Source organism: Saimiri boliviensis, chromosome 5 (genome assembly GCF_048565385.1).
Source record: "Saimiri boliviensis isolate mSaiBol1 chromosome 5, mSaiBol1.pri, whole genome shotgun sequence".
Taxonomy (NCBI): domain Eukaryota; kingdom Metazoa; phylum Chordata; class Mammalia; order Primates; family Cebidae; genus Saimiri; species Saimiri boliviensis.
In genome coordinates this window covers 32,705,740-32,720,201 of record NC_133453.1, presented here as the reverse complement: position 1 = coordinate 32,720,201, position 14,462 = coordinate 32,705,740, and the positions used below count along the sequence as shown (strand labels likewise).

At 41.3% G+C, this 14,462-nt stretch overlaps 1 protein-coding gene across 1 annotated transcript in view; it reads right to left on the bottom strand.

The window, feature by feature from the left end:
* PLEKHM3 (pleckstrin homology domain containing M3) overlaps positions 1-14,462 on the bottom strand; it is a 209,493-nt gene that overhangs the window by 79,807 nt on the left and 115,224 nt on the right. Inside the window, exon 6 of the mRNA XM_003925603.4 lies at positions 4,432-4,495. Within this exon, the coding sequence (XP_003925652.2) occupies positions 4,432-4,495 (64 nt within the window). The remainder of the gene's footprint in view (positions 1-4,431; positions 4,496-14,462) is intronic.

The window sequence follows — 14,462 nt, the reverse complement described above, 5'->3', positions numbered from 1 at the left end:
TCGTGATCCACCCGCCTCAGCCTCCCAAAGTGCTGGGATTACAGGCTTGAGCCACCGCGCCCGGCTAAGCAATGTTATTTTTTATTCTTTTTCCTTGTGTCCTTTCCCTTATATATTTGCATGAACAATTCAGATCTAGAAAACATGCTTGCTGTTTATTCAGAAATCAAGGAAAGATGAAGGGGAGGATGCCCTTCAATGCTGATAGCCAAGATGCAGACAGATCAAAAGCTAAATCTGATTTAACCCACCTCAGGCAGAAAAAGTAATCGAATTAAACTTCCTCTAAATATGGTAAGTTTGGGGCTCTTAAAGCCAGGCACAAAGAACCAGGTTAGAGTGAGCTGTTAAGTAAATGGCTGCATTGAGCTCTAGCTGCCCTGCCTACAGGGTGTTTGATAAGCTGTTGATTGCCTTGATCACTTTACTACTGAGGCTGAAAACTGATTAAGCTGCTTATGGAGCTCCAGGGGCTAATGGCCTGGCCACCAAGAATACTCCTGCCACTGATTTAAGTAAGTGGCTTGGCATGTATAGTTTGATTATTAAAGGAGGGAAAAAAGAAAAGGGGGTGGAGGGAAAGACAGCAGGGTATAGGAAAGCCTTGAAAAGCAGGCTTTATCATTCTAAATGGATACATTACTTTGACACCCTAAAATGAATATGGAATTACCCTGATTCTTTCTCTTCGTCAGATATCAAAACTCATGTTTGAAACGCTCCCTCAAAGAGTACTCACTTTGGAGCCCACCTATTCTATTTTAAACCATCTTTACAAGAATGTTCAGTGCCTTTAAAGATACTTCTCAAATGACAGAGACAGTGTCCTCTGGCACTAATATCAGATAGATTCGAGAAAATAGATAAATGTATAACAAGTGTTTTTAACCAATTTTTCCCCTTGAACAACAATTTTAAGTAAAAATATACCCCTTTCCACCCTAGCCAGCAGACCACTGCTGCTTGACTGTGCAGCAAAGGTCAGGCAGGACCGAAGGAGCTGGGAGAGCTGATTATGTGCAAACAGGTTTCAACTTGACACATAAATGGAATTGAAAACCTTAGTCTTGGCCGGGCGCGGTGGCTCAAGCCTGTAATCCCAGCACTTTGGGAGGCCGAGGCGGGTGGATCACGAGGTCGAGAGATCGAGACCATCCTGGTCAACATGGTGAAACCCCGTCTCTACTAAAAATACAAAAAACTAGCTGGGCGTGGTGGCGCGTGCCTGTAATCCCAGCTACTCAGGAGGCTGAGGCAGGAGAATTGCCTGAACCCAGGAGTCGGAGGTTGCAGTGAGCCGAGATCGTGCCATTGCACTCCAGCCTGGGTAACAAGAGTGAAACTCTGTCTCGAAAAAAAAAAAAAAAAAAAAAAAAGAAAACCTTAGTCTTTTCTCTCCAACTAAATGCTCTAATCATGTCTGCCATTTAATTTAAAATAACTTTCTGGCAGGGCGCAGCAGCTTACGCCTGTAATCACAGCTCTTTGGGAAGCAGAGGCAGGCAGATCACTTGAGGTCAGAAGTTCGAAAGCAGCCCGGCCAACATAGTGAAACCTCACCTCTACTAAAAATGAGAAAATTAGCCAGGCATGGTGGTGCATGCTTGTAATTCCAGCTACACGGGAGGCTGAGGCATGAGAATTACTTGAACCCAGGAGGTAGAGGTTACAGTGAGCCAAGATGGTACCACTGCACTCAAGCCTGGACAACAGAGACTGTCTCAAAGACGAATAAATAAAATAAAATAACTTTCCTATCTCTGGGGGGAGGGGGAGACAAAAAGAATGTAAAAGTCTTAAGTTATTAAATTAAACGAGAAAAAAATCCTTGAAAAGTAATTTAAAGTCAGAAAAATGACTGAAGGATATGAGCTTGTTTTTTTTTTTTTTTGAGATGGAGTTTTGCTCTTGTTACCCAGGCTAGAGTGCAATGGCGCGATCTCGGCTCACCGCAACCTCCGCCTCCTGGGTTCAGGCAATTCTGCCTCAGCCTCCTGAGTAGCTGGGATTACAGGCACACGCCACCATGCCCAGCTAATTTTTTGTATTTTTAGTAGAGACGGGGTTTCACCATGTTGACCGGGATGGTCTCGATCTCTTGACCTCGTGATCCACCCGCCTTGGCCTCCCAAAGTGCTGGGATTACAGGCTGAGCCACCACGCCCGGCCATGAGCATGGTTTTTAAGGTCACCTAAATTCTTCTGGATAAAACAACAAAGAGGAAAACAACAATGAAAGAACAGAATTGCAGAAGTTTGAGATACTCTGAAAGCTGTCACAATTATTATTATTATTTAATCAACTCTTGAAAGAATCATTTATTTAGTGTCCAACAGCTTCTTAGGGAGTGAGTTGTTGATTTAAATTATTAACCAAAGCTTAACACATTTAGAATTTAGGGCTGAACACACAAAAGGCCAGTTTCTTTATAGCTGTTAATCTCTGGTCAATCATTAAAAGTACAAGCGCGCCAGAAGCTGGGGCTCATGCCTGTAATCCCAGAACTTTAGGAGGCCAAGGTGGGCGGATCACCTGAGGTCAGGAGTTCGAGACCAGCCTGGCCAACTTGATGAAACCCCATCTCTACTAAAACTACAAAAATTAGCCAGGTATGGTGGTGCATGCCTGTAATCCCAGCTACTTGGGAGGCCGAGGCAGGAGAATCGCTTGAACCCAGGAGGTGGAGGATGTAGTGAGCCAAGATCATGCCACTGCACTCCAGCCTGGGTGACAAATCGAGACTCTGTCTCACAAAAAAAAAAAAAAAAAAAAAAAAAAAAGAAAATAAAAGGAAAGAAAAAAAGTACATTTGCTAATAAAAGTATAAAAAGATGGATTTCAAATCTTATGTGTTCTGTTACGCTTCACTGAAGTTTAAAAGTCACTCAACTTTTGGCTTGAGCACAAGTCAAAGGGCTTAATACCTTTTACATCTTTTCATACAAATTCTTTTTTTTTTTTTTTTGAGACGGAGTTTCACTCTTGTTACCCAGGCTGGAGTGCGATGGCGCGATCTCGGCTCACTGCAACCTCCGCCTCCTGGGTTCAGGCAATTCTCCTGCCTCAGCCTCCCGAGTAGCTGGGACTACAGGTATGCGCCACCATGCCCAGCTAATTTTTGTATTTTTAGTAGAGACGGGGTTTCACCATGTTGACCAGGATGGTCTCGATCTCTTGACCTCATGATCCACCCACCTCGGCCTCCCAAAGTGCTGGGATTATAGATGTGACCCACCGTGCCCGGCCCATACAAATTCTTAATTGATAAAATTCGCACACCATAAAATTTACTCTTTTAAAGTAAACAATTTAGTGGTTTTCAGTATATTCACAAGACTGTACAACTATCACTGCCGTCTAATTCCAGAACACTTTCATTAGCCTCCAAAGAAAGTCTTTATCCATTAGCAGTCACTCCTCATTTCTTCACTCTTCCCAGGCCCTGGCAACCACTAATGTACTTTGTCACTATGGATTTGCCTATTCTAAACATTTCATGTAAATAGAATCATATAGTATGTATTCTTTTCTGTCTGACTTCTTTTACTTAGCATGATGTTTTCAAGATTTATCCATGTTGTAGCATGCATCAGTACCTCACTCCTTTCTACGGCAAAATAATATTTTACTATACACTACAAAACATTTGTTCATCCATTCATCAGCTGTGAACATTTGGGTTGTTTCCACTTTTTTGCTATTATGAATAATGCTGCTCTGAATATTTGTGCTCAGGTTTTTCTGTGGACATTATGTTTTCCACTCTTTTATGTATATACCTAGGAGTAAAATTGTTGGGTCATACGGTAACTCTAAGTTTCTTTTTGTTTTCTTTCTTTTTTTTTTTTTTTGAGATGGAGTTTTGCTCTTGCTGCCCAGGCTGGAGTGCAGTGGCACGATCTTGGCTCATCACAACCTCTGCCACCTGGTTTCAGGCAATTCTCCTGCCTCAGCCTTCTGAGTAGCTGGGATTACAGGCAGGCATGTGCCACCATGCCCGGCTAATTTTGTATTTTTAGTAGAGATGGGGTTTCTCCATGTTGGTCAGGCTGGTCTTGAACCCGACTTCAGGTGATCCACCCACTTCGGCCTCCCAAAGTGCTGGCGTTACAGGCGTGAGCCACTGCGCCTGGCCCTTTAAGTTTCATTTTTTGAGGAACTGCCAGACTGTTTCCAAAGTGGCTGTAGCACTTTGCATCCCACCAGTAATGTATAAGAGCCCCGGTTTCTCTACATTCTTGCCAACATTTGTTACTGTCCTATGTATCTTTTCATACTAAGTTTTCCCCCCATTCTGAATAAGAATTAATTATTAGGGCTTGTGATGAAAACTTCTCCATTGATGGCAGAATTCAGTGGCAAGACCATAATCCACAAAGAGACTTCTCCAGGAAAACAACAAAAATGAAACGGCCCCTCTGAGCACTTACCTGCTGCAGGTCGGCGAGGGAATACAGGTGGATCTGTTGAAGGAGGTATTCTCTGGGGAAGATTCTGAAAACAAGGGCAGGTATACAAGTGAACTGTGGTGCTGTCACAAAACACACATTTTTCTGATAACTTTCAAAGTCTCCTTCAAGAATTCCTTTCCTCTGCCCTCTCCACTTTCCAACTATACTTCTCCTCCTAAGCCTTCTGAGAAACCTGTAATATCTTTTTCTCAGATACTTTTCTTCTGAATACAGACACTAGAATGGAAGTAAAAGTCTGATCTTTGACTTCTAATGTAATCTTAAATGCTGCAAGCACTGTGTAGTGGTCCAGGCCTGAGGACCAGAACATTAGGTTTCTTGTACCAGCTGTGTCCATAATAAACTGTGTGATCTCTGGAAAGTCCCCAAATGCCCACCTGGCTTCAGCTTATTCACAGCAGAATGAGGATGGTTTAATGTAAATATCTTTCTAGCTGTATTATTCTATACCTAATTACATTAATTTTGGATTTCAGAAAAATTGGAATGGCAACCCATGTGTCTAGAGGCTTCTACAGCTTTCATTAATGAGGACTGATACTGAATATCACATTAATGAACTATCCTCTCATATGTATAGTGATGGCAAATTTAGAACCTATGTATAAATGCGAATAATGGGACAAGATATTTTAAATTAGGACTCTTCAATGAAGTCCAGTATCTTTAGCTGCTGCCTATTCACAGCATCTGGATAGATGACAGTGAACGAACAGAAACAAATAATCCATTATGGGCAAGCAACAGGTTACCAAAGTGTAGATGACTGGAAAATAACACACACAAACTGAACCCAAAACAAAATCCATGATGCTAACATTTTTTCTCTTTGTCTTATTTGGTACTATGCAATTTTCTTATGTCTGAAATGAAAGAAACCACCAATCTATCCAATTAATATTTATGACTATTCATTATATGCCAAGCACCATGCCAGGCACTAGCAAGACAGCCCCAGTATGAGTTCAAGGAGCATAAAGTCAAGTGAGGGAGAGACATACAAGCTGATAATTACATACAATGTGGTAATTGAAAATGATAAAGAGTTATGCACGGGGTACACATATTTTGAGTAGTCAAACATGGTGGATTCCAACACTGGCTGTCTATTAGAATCACTTGGAGGGCTTTTGGAAAGCAACAGAGCATACTCCTGGGTAGAGCTCATAAATCAGTGTTAAATAAAACAAAACAAAAAAACTCTCTTGGTGATTAGTACAGTCAAGGTTTACAACCACTGGCCTAATAATTTTGCTCACTGTGAAAATCATTATTCAGCCTTTCAATTAAGTATGCATTTGTTGCCATATCCTAGATATTAAATCATTCATCCTTCCATCCATCCAATATTGATTAAGCATATACCGTATATCAGACATTGTTTTAGACTACTGAAAATGGAGCACTGAATCAATTAAATGAGGTCCTGACTAGACGGAGGACTGGGGTAGGTGTATTCTAGTTTGGACCTCTCCTGGAAAGTAGGAAAGTCACTGAAGAATTCTGCTCAAAAGCACACTGTTTCACCCACAGGAATGAGATGAGTGACAACGGCATTATATTCTGGGAAACTGAATGCATTTCCTAAGGCTAGGCTCCCTTCAACTCTAATGGTTCAGGGCTGCACCTGTGACAGAAAGCAGAGCACCCAGCACAGCTGGGTAGGGTATAGGAAAAGTACTCAATTCCTCCAAGTGGGATTAGCTTCTCTACAGTAAGGCCTCTGACATGGAAGGTAGACCATGGTCCCTGGAGGTACGATGAGACGTAATCCACCTCCATTTCCTTTTTTCTTTTCTTTCTTTCTTTCTTTCTTTTTTTTTTTTGAGATGGAGTCTTGCTCTGTCGCCAGGGTGGAGTGCAGTGGCACAACCTTGGCTCACTGCAACCTCCGCCTCCTGGGTTTAAGCGATTCTTCTACTTCAGCCTCCCAGTAGCTGGAACTACAAGAGCATGCCACCACGCTGGCTAATTTTTTTGTATTTTTAGTAGAGACAGGGTTTCACCATGTTGGCCAGGATGGTCTCGATCTCTTGACCTCGTGACCCACCCATCTTGGCCTCCCAAAGGGCTGGGATTACAGGCGTGAGCCACCGCGCTCGGCCTCAACCTCCATTTTCAATAACTCAAACACATGACAGAAATGATCAAGGGAACTCTTCCTCAAGGCAGCCTACAGTATTAAGCACCAATAACAATGAGAAGAGGTCACTGAGCTTGGCACTGGACAAACATAATTTTATCTAATCCTCATAATAGTCCTGGATACAACCTCTATTTTACGTAAGAGAAAACCGAGGCTCAACGGCAAAGACCAATTTGCGCAAGGTCACAGAGCTGAGATTCAAGGCCAGGACTTTCTGACTTCAAAGGCCTGTGCTCCTTCTACTTTCTTGGGGTTGGGGTTGGAGGAAGGAGGGAGGTAGGTTTGAGCTGACCATCTAATTTAGTAATAACATACATGTCTCTTCTGGATGGATATTTATTACCATAAAAAGTTTAGGCTGGTAGCAGTATAGAGCCACGGATGCTTTTTGAAGCAGGAAAGCCACACTGGTGTGCTCTGTTGTGTCCTCCCTCTGAAGGCAGTAGGGAGCGTGGAGAAAGTACAGACAGGTGACAAGGCACGTGAGAGACTGTTTTAGGGTAGACAAGGGGATAGTGAAAGGAATGAGTGGGTAGATACCAGAGACTTTTTGGAAGAATCAAGAACATTGGGAATAAGCGTAAAAGAAGAAGGGAGTCAAAGATGACCCTGAAGCATAGAGCTTGGGGATCAGAATGGTGATGCCACTGGCCAACTGAGGGCAGGGTTCCAGGGGAGGGAATAAAAAATTGAGCTTCCCATGTGCCAAATATCCAGTGCCTGTGTGGGAAACAGCAAACATGGATCCGGGACTGAGGTGTAGAAGACCTGGGGCACTTCTGATGGGAGCACAGAGCAGACAGCTGAAGCTGTGGAAATGGAGGGAATGGAGTGAGGAGAAACCTGAATGAGAAGGGGGATGAGCCCAGATAAGGGTTGTTTTACTTTGTTTATCTTACAGTCTAGAACTATCTAAAAGTATACTTTGGAAGTCTGCAATTTTCTCATTATTTTGAAAATTATGTTTTTGAAAATAACCAGGATGTTCACATGTACTTCCACAGTTTCTAACATCTCTGTATTTGTAAAATGTTCACACCTTCATACCCTTTATCCAGCTTCACCTAATGCTTACATCTTACATAACCATGGCACATTGATCAAAACTTAGGAAATTAACATTATGCAAATTATGGCCTTTATTCAGATTTCACCAGTTGTTTCACTAATGTTCTTTTGCTGTTCCAAGATCCAATCCAGAATACAATATTGCATTTATAGATTGTTTATGGTTGTTGTTCTAGTTAACCATTTGCAAGAACACTTGAGACCCAAACATATCTTCAGGAAAGGAAACCTAGGGCAATCTTTCAGTGGGACTCAAGGGGAGCAGTGTATATAATACGAGAGACAGGATGTTTAGGAGTGATTGAACTGGAGGAATAATATTATTGAAAGGTAACTGCTTAATAATGAAATCCCTTAAATAAAGCAAAATGAAAGCAATGTGGCAGCAGTGCTAAGAAATGGAGTCACTAAGCAGGCTGCAGAATCATTTCAGGACTAGCTCCTGCCTCTTCTGCTGGTTCATAGAAACATAGGTCACCTGGAGGAAGAGTTAAAAGGAAGATGAAATGATCTACAGCAGGGACAAATGCAGGAGAGCATATCTGTAATGTTTTGCTACTTAAAAATCCTTTCCACTCTAAAATTCTAAAATTTTTATGATTAGGGATATACAGGATATCAGACTTATTTACAAATTTACAAAGCAAATCATACTGGCATACTCTTCCTGGAGTACTATACCCAGCTGGTTATCATACAGTCAACGAGCACTTACTGAGTGTCTGAAATAAGCCAGGAATTATGCTATGTGCTGGAGATGGATACTTCAATGAATACCATTGATGAACAACAGAGAGAATTTCCAATTTCTCCTTATTAGGCAGGGTACTTCTTGCTTCCAAACACGATTCATTATTCTTCTCACAAAAATAACCAAGTTTGGTCACAATCATCTCTAATAGTCCCTCAACATTATTTGTACAGTACAGCTAAAGTGGCAATGTATTTATGTAATGTTTCTATGTGTATATATATTTCACATAGGTTTATTTGCTCTCTCCCTTTATAAGAGATTCTAAGCCCCTCCAGAAGGACTTCGTCTGCTGTCTTCTCCATTACTCTTCAGTATCTAATTCTATAATTTACAAGAGGTCAGTCATAACAGACACAAAGAGCTGGAAAATGCAATATATGCAGGAAAGATAAAGGAACCCAGCTTATTGTGTCTGGAGAAGATGTTGTGTCCAAGAGATTTAATGGTGGCCATTAAAAATACAGACTTTTAAGACAGATAATGCCAATCATCTTTTTTTCTCCCTGGAGGACGGAAGTTGTAGTATGAAAGCACTGAAGTCAAATATGAGAATAAATTTCCTGAGAGGGAAGACTTGTAGGTATTAAAATGCATCTCTTATAGTAATGCTTTTTAATGTAAATAAAAGAAGAAAAAGATTTTTCTGCAGCTATTTAGAGATAGGGACTCGCTCTTCTGCTTAGAGGAGGTAGGGTTTTCCAAGGCAGGCCCAGATAACGTAGGCTCACTGCCATTCATTCCACTTTCTCCTAAGGCAGACTGAATCTGCAAGACATTCTCTAAATATTTTCTTTAGGAAGACCAAACACAGGGAAGCTCAGGGTAAATAAGGACCTAAAAGCCAAGCTCAGGAAGGTGTGGGCCACGTCAGTTTCCCATCTGGGTGACACCAAGGGCTTTCCTTTGCTGTGGCTGAGGTCCTACAAGTGGGCCCATCTGACAGGAGTCCTTTAGGAAATGAACAGGAAAAGTACAGATTCTCAGGAGCCAGTTTGCCTTAAACTCTGATTAGTAGAAAGGGTTCTGAAAAATAGGACTAAGGAAGAGGAGTTGTCTTGGTGGGGGAAAGGGTAGTTAGATGTTGGGGCAGAGGGCTGAAGTGTCTTTGGAATGCCCAAATGGAGTCGCCTGTGCGTCCACATGGGAGATTTGTGAGTCCCCAGCTTATAGGTTTTAGGTGAAACCATGAGAAAAAGTGATAGCCCATGGTGGCACATGCTGGGAAATGAGAAAAGACTGGTCCCTGGTGAAACAGTACTATTAACATTTAGGAACAGATAAACAGGGAGAGGACTGGGAAGGAGTAGGTTGACAAGGGGGAGAAAAAGCAGAAGAGCCAGCACCAGGGAAGCCAAGGTAGGAGAATTTCATGAAGGAAGAAGAAGGTCAACAGCATCAAAGGTAGTGGAGAGGTCAAATAACATGAGGAAGACTCTCCTGAGGCCTGGAAAGTGCCTGCTGGATATGGCAAACAGGAATCCATCAGTGATCTCAGACAGGGTGGTTTCAGGGGAGGAGGAAAGACTGCAGAGGGGTGGGGACTGTGGGTTACTCTTTTATGAAGTCAGCTTTAAAGAAGAGGAGGTAAATCGAGCCACAGCTAAAGAACGATGTAGGACTAAGAAAGTAATTTTTTTTAAGATAAGAGAGACTTGGGCATACTTATAGGCTAACATTAAGAAGCTACTACAGAAACAAAAGCTGAAGACATAAAAGTACGGATAACTGATGAAACCTGGCCTTCAAAAGGCCTAAAGGAAATGGGATGTGGACCCAGCTGGACGCTCTTTCAAATACACACATTTGCACATGTGTATGTGCGTGCATGGAAACACACACACACACTCCCCTGAATGTGCGCATGTGCACACACATACATATACACAAACACAGTATTTTCTTAACTGAAATGCTTCGTTTTTACTAAAATGTTATACAAAAAGGATTAATAATTACTCAGCTGGGTGCAGTGGCTCACAGCTTGTAATCCCAGCACTTTGGGAGGGTCAGCGGGGAGGATCACTTGAGCCCAGGAGTCTAAGACCAGCCTGGGCAACATCGCAAGACCCTGTCTCTACAAAAAATAGAAAAACTAGCTGGGTGTGGTGGTAAATGCCTGTGGTCCCAGCCACTCAAGAGGCTGCGGCAGGAGGCTCAATTGAGCCCGGGAGGTTGAGGCTGCAGTAAGCCACGGTCATGCCATTGCACTCCAGCTTGGGCAACAAAGCAAGACCCTGTCTCAAAAAAAAAAAAAAAAAAAAGGTAATTACTAATTTATTCAGTATAGCCCCTAAACTTCATTATATTAAGAACCAAAAGCTACAAAGTAACTGAAGGTTATTTGGCTTAGCAGTCCTTTGGTAAACAGGATCCTTGCTTCAGATGAGGCTGCTGTGTTAGGACTTTCTGTGCATTAACTGACTGCACTGTATTTCAGGGCTATTAATAATCATGTCTGGCAGCATTTCTGCAGTGGGCAGACCTGGTTATGCCAACGCAAGCCCTGACACCGGAGCCAAAGAATCAATGAGATAAGAAGAATCAACTCCACACTTCACTCACCCATCAAAGAAAACGACATCACTAGCAGGTAGCACTACTGAGTTTCATGGTAGCAAAGAACACTGAAGAAACATGCTAGAAGATCATGAAAACCAACTAGCACAATTGATTCTAGTGCTAACATTTTCTATTTTATCATCTTTAGAATCACCTGACACACTGGGAAGGTAACTTAGGCTTCATTTATAGATGCTCTAATGAGAAAGGTGAGAAAAGAAAAACGAAAAAGGTCATATGATTCAGAGTACTTATATTATGTATCTGGTACTTGGGGTTAAAAATGCAGAGATAATTGTCTATGAAATCAAAGGCAGTAGTCTTAACAGAAAGGTAGAAGGGCCTCATTCCATTTTGTTCCATGACGTTAAGTAAAATAAATCAAGACTCATTTAACTTGACTACTTTCTGAGAAGTTCAACTCAGCTCCCACCAAGCCCCGATGCTCAAGAGGAAAAAGGGACTGGGTCAGGCTCTGAAGCAGGAAGACCCTTTGCAAGATTTGATAACATCACCATTTTCCTGACACTCAGTTCTTAGAGATGCACAAGTGGCATTTAAAGACTCAATGATTAAAATGGGGGAAAAATTTGCAATGGAAATATCTCATCTTAGGCTTTAAAGACCCACAACACACACACACACACACACACACACACACACACACACACACACACGTAAAATTAAAATGATAGCACAACACCAAAAGCAAACTCCATAATTTGATTCTAAATAAGGGTCTAAATAAAGAATATGAATAAAGATGCATAAGGAATAATTTAAAAAAGAAAACCATTTATTCACATAGTTTTACTGTCTTCCAAGAATATGTGCTCCAGGGTAGGTAACTTGTATTTACGTCAAGAAAGCCAGTGTCTTTCCTTTGGAGGGCACATATACCCACACTGAAATCAGCAAAAAACACTATGAAGCAACCCACGGAGATGCAATTTGGTGTTCTTGATATGAGCTGCAAACTCTTTCTGAAATAGTTACATTAGGCTGGATGTGGACAGGACTCATATGTCCAGCCATACTCTGAGCTAATGGAAAAACAATTTTAAATCAAAGGCACATATTTCGATAGCAGCCCATGTGGAAGAAACAAGCTTCAATCACTTCTCTAGGTACCTCATTTTGCTAATCTCATTCGCTGAAAAAATGGCAAGATTGCACCTGATATTGTATCTTGGCAGATAGTTACAGGAAATAAGGGTCTCTTTTACCTCGTCATTCAGAAATTGTACTTAAGTTTCTTAGTAACAATCTAAAGACTCGAGTAGAAATATTTGGGATGTAATTTTGATTGTGATGATTGTAGCATTTGATTATAAAAATGATAGATTATATCATAGTTGTTATATACCTAGCTCAAATTCTTAAGGTGTTTAACAGTTACAGGAACATAACACTTCTCCTGCAATGAGTTTTATTTTTGTTTTCTCTTACAAAATGATTTTATAGGCCAGGCATGATGGTTCACACCTGTAATCCCAACACTTTGGGAGGCTGAGGTGAGTGGATCATCTAAGGTCAGGAGTTCGAGACCAGTCTGGCTAACATGGTAAAACTGTCTCTTAAGACACAAAAGAAAAAAATTAGCTGGGTATGGTGGCTCACACCTGTAATCTCAGCTACTAGGGAGGCTGAGGCAGGAGAATCACTTGAATCCTGGAGGCAGAGGTTGCAGTGAGCCAAGATTGCACCACTGTACTCCAGCCTGGGTGACAGAGCGAGACTTTGTCCCCCACAAAAAGAAAAAGAAAATGATTTTAGAGAATTCATATATTTATCTCAGAATAAGAGAAAATAACATCCTAGCTTTTTGAAAGATCTCTGAGTAAATAAAGAGCTTTGTATGTATATAGTTTAGTAAAATTAATATAACTTCCCATATTCCTTTTGAAAAATTTCAAATTTGTTTAGTTGTGAATGACACTGTCTTCTGCAGACAGTCTGTAGCACCCTTTACAGTGCTGATATTGGTATCTACATAATTTGCTGAATGAGTTCTCTGGAGAAAAAGAAGGAAGAGGGAGAAGGTATTAGGAAATCAGGAAGATGATGACTAGAAAAATCACACTTCTAGAAGTCATCTAAGGGAAAATAATTCTTGAAGTAGAAGGACAAGAATGGTTGCTATCAAAAACTATCAAAATGACATCTTTTATTTCTGAGTCCTGATAGATTCATGAGCTAATCTGTTAAGGCTAAAGCCGCAGCTGCAGCTGATGACATTTTTAATTAGCTAACTGGAAAAATAGCCACAAAAGTCAGGATCACCTTAAATCTTACAGAGAACATAAAGAGTTGTTTTCATTTACTGAGCTTAAAGAAGTATTATCCGCAAGTTTGAAGAGCTAATACTTACTGGTTTTTAATAAGACTAATTTAGTGCTAATATTTTTGCTAAAACAGACTTATTCTTCTAAAGTTCAGTATTAACCAGATTTTGCACATGTCAATCTCAGATTTTGGTTGTAAGGTTTTCCTCATATGCAGTTCAGAGACATTGCAACTCCAGTCTGTGTAGACCGTGCTTTAATGGTTAGGCTGCCCTGGCTAGACGTCGTGGCTCACACTTGTAATCCCAGCACTTTGGGAGGCTCAGGCAGAGGATCCCTTAAACCCAGGAGAGTGAGATGAGCCCTAGCAACAGGGAGAGACTCTGTCTCTACAAAAAATTAAAAAAAAAATCAGGTGGGCATGGTGGCACACAGCTGTAGTACCAGTTACTTAGGAGGCTGAAGTAGGAGGATTGTTTGAGCTTGAGAGGTCGCGGCTGCAGTGAGCTGTGGTCATGTCACTGCACTACAGTCCAGTCTGAGCAACAGTGAGACTTTGTTTCAAAAAAAAAGAGACATGTTTTTAATAAAATGCCTCCTAGATCAAGTGTATTTGAGTCACAACAGCATGCAATCTTTTCTGTCTGTATTAGATAATCCTTCTGCCTAAAGAAGACAGGAGATGTGTGTGATGGGCAGTAGGGTGCAAACAGACACTGCATTGCCATTTAAAATAGAGTGGTCAAGCTTCATTAAGTGATGGTTGCACAAAGACCTAAAGGAGGTTAGGAAGCAAGCGTGGTTTCATGCTGAGAAACAAATCGATTAAAAAAAAAAAAGGAAGCAACCTCAGCATTTATAGAAGGAAAGGAAAAGCAAGTAGAGAAACTCAGGTAGCAGCCAGCTTGGTATGCCCAAGGACCAACAAAAGTCCATTGTGACTGGAACAGAGTGAATGAGGGGGAACGTAGTGGGCGATGAGGCAGAGAGGTCATTGGAGATGAGACCATGTGTACCCTGGGCTTTTACTTGGAGTGAGAGGTGAAACTATTAGTTTGGGCCAGGAATGACATCATGTAACTTACATATGAACTCTAGCTATAGTCTTAAGAACAGACTGAAGTGGGCCAAGTGTGGCAGAGGCCCAGTTAGTGCAATAATCCAGGCGAAAAGTGAT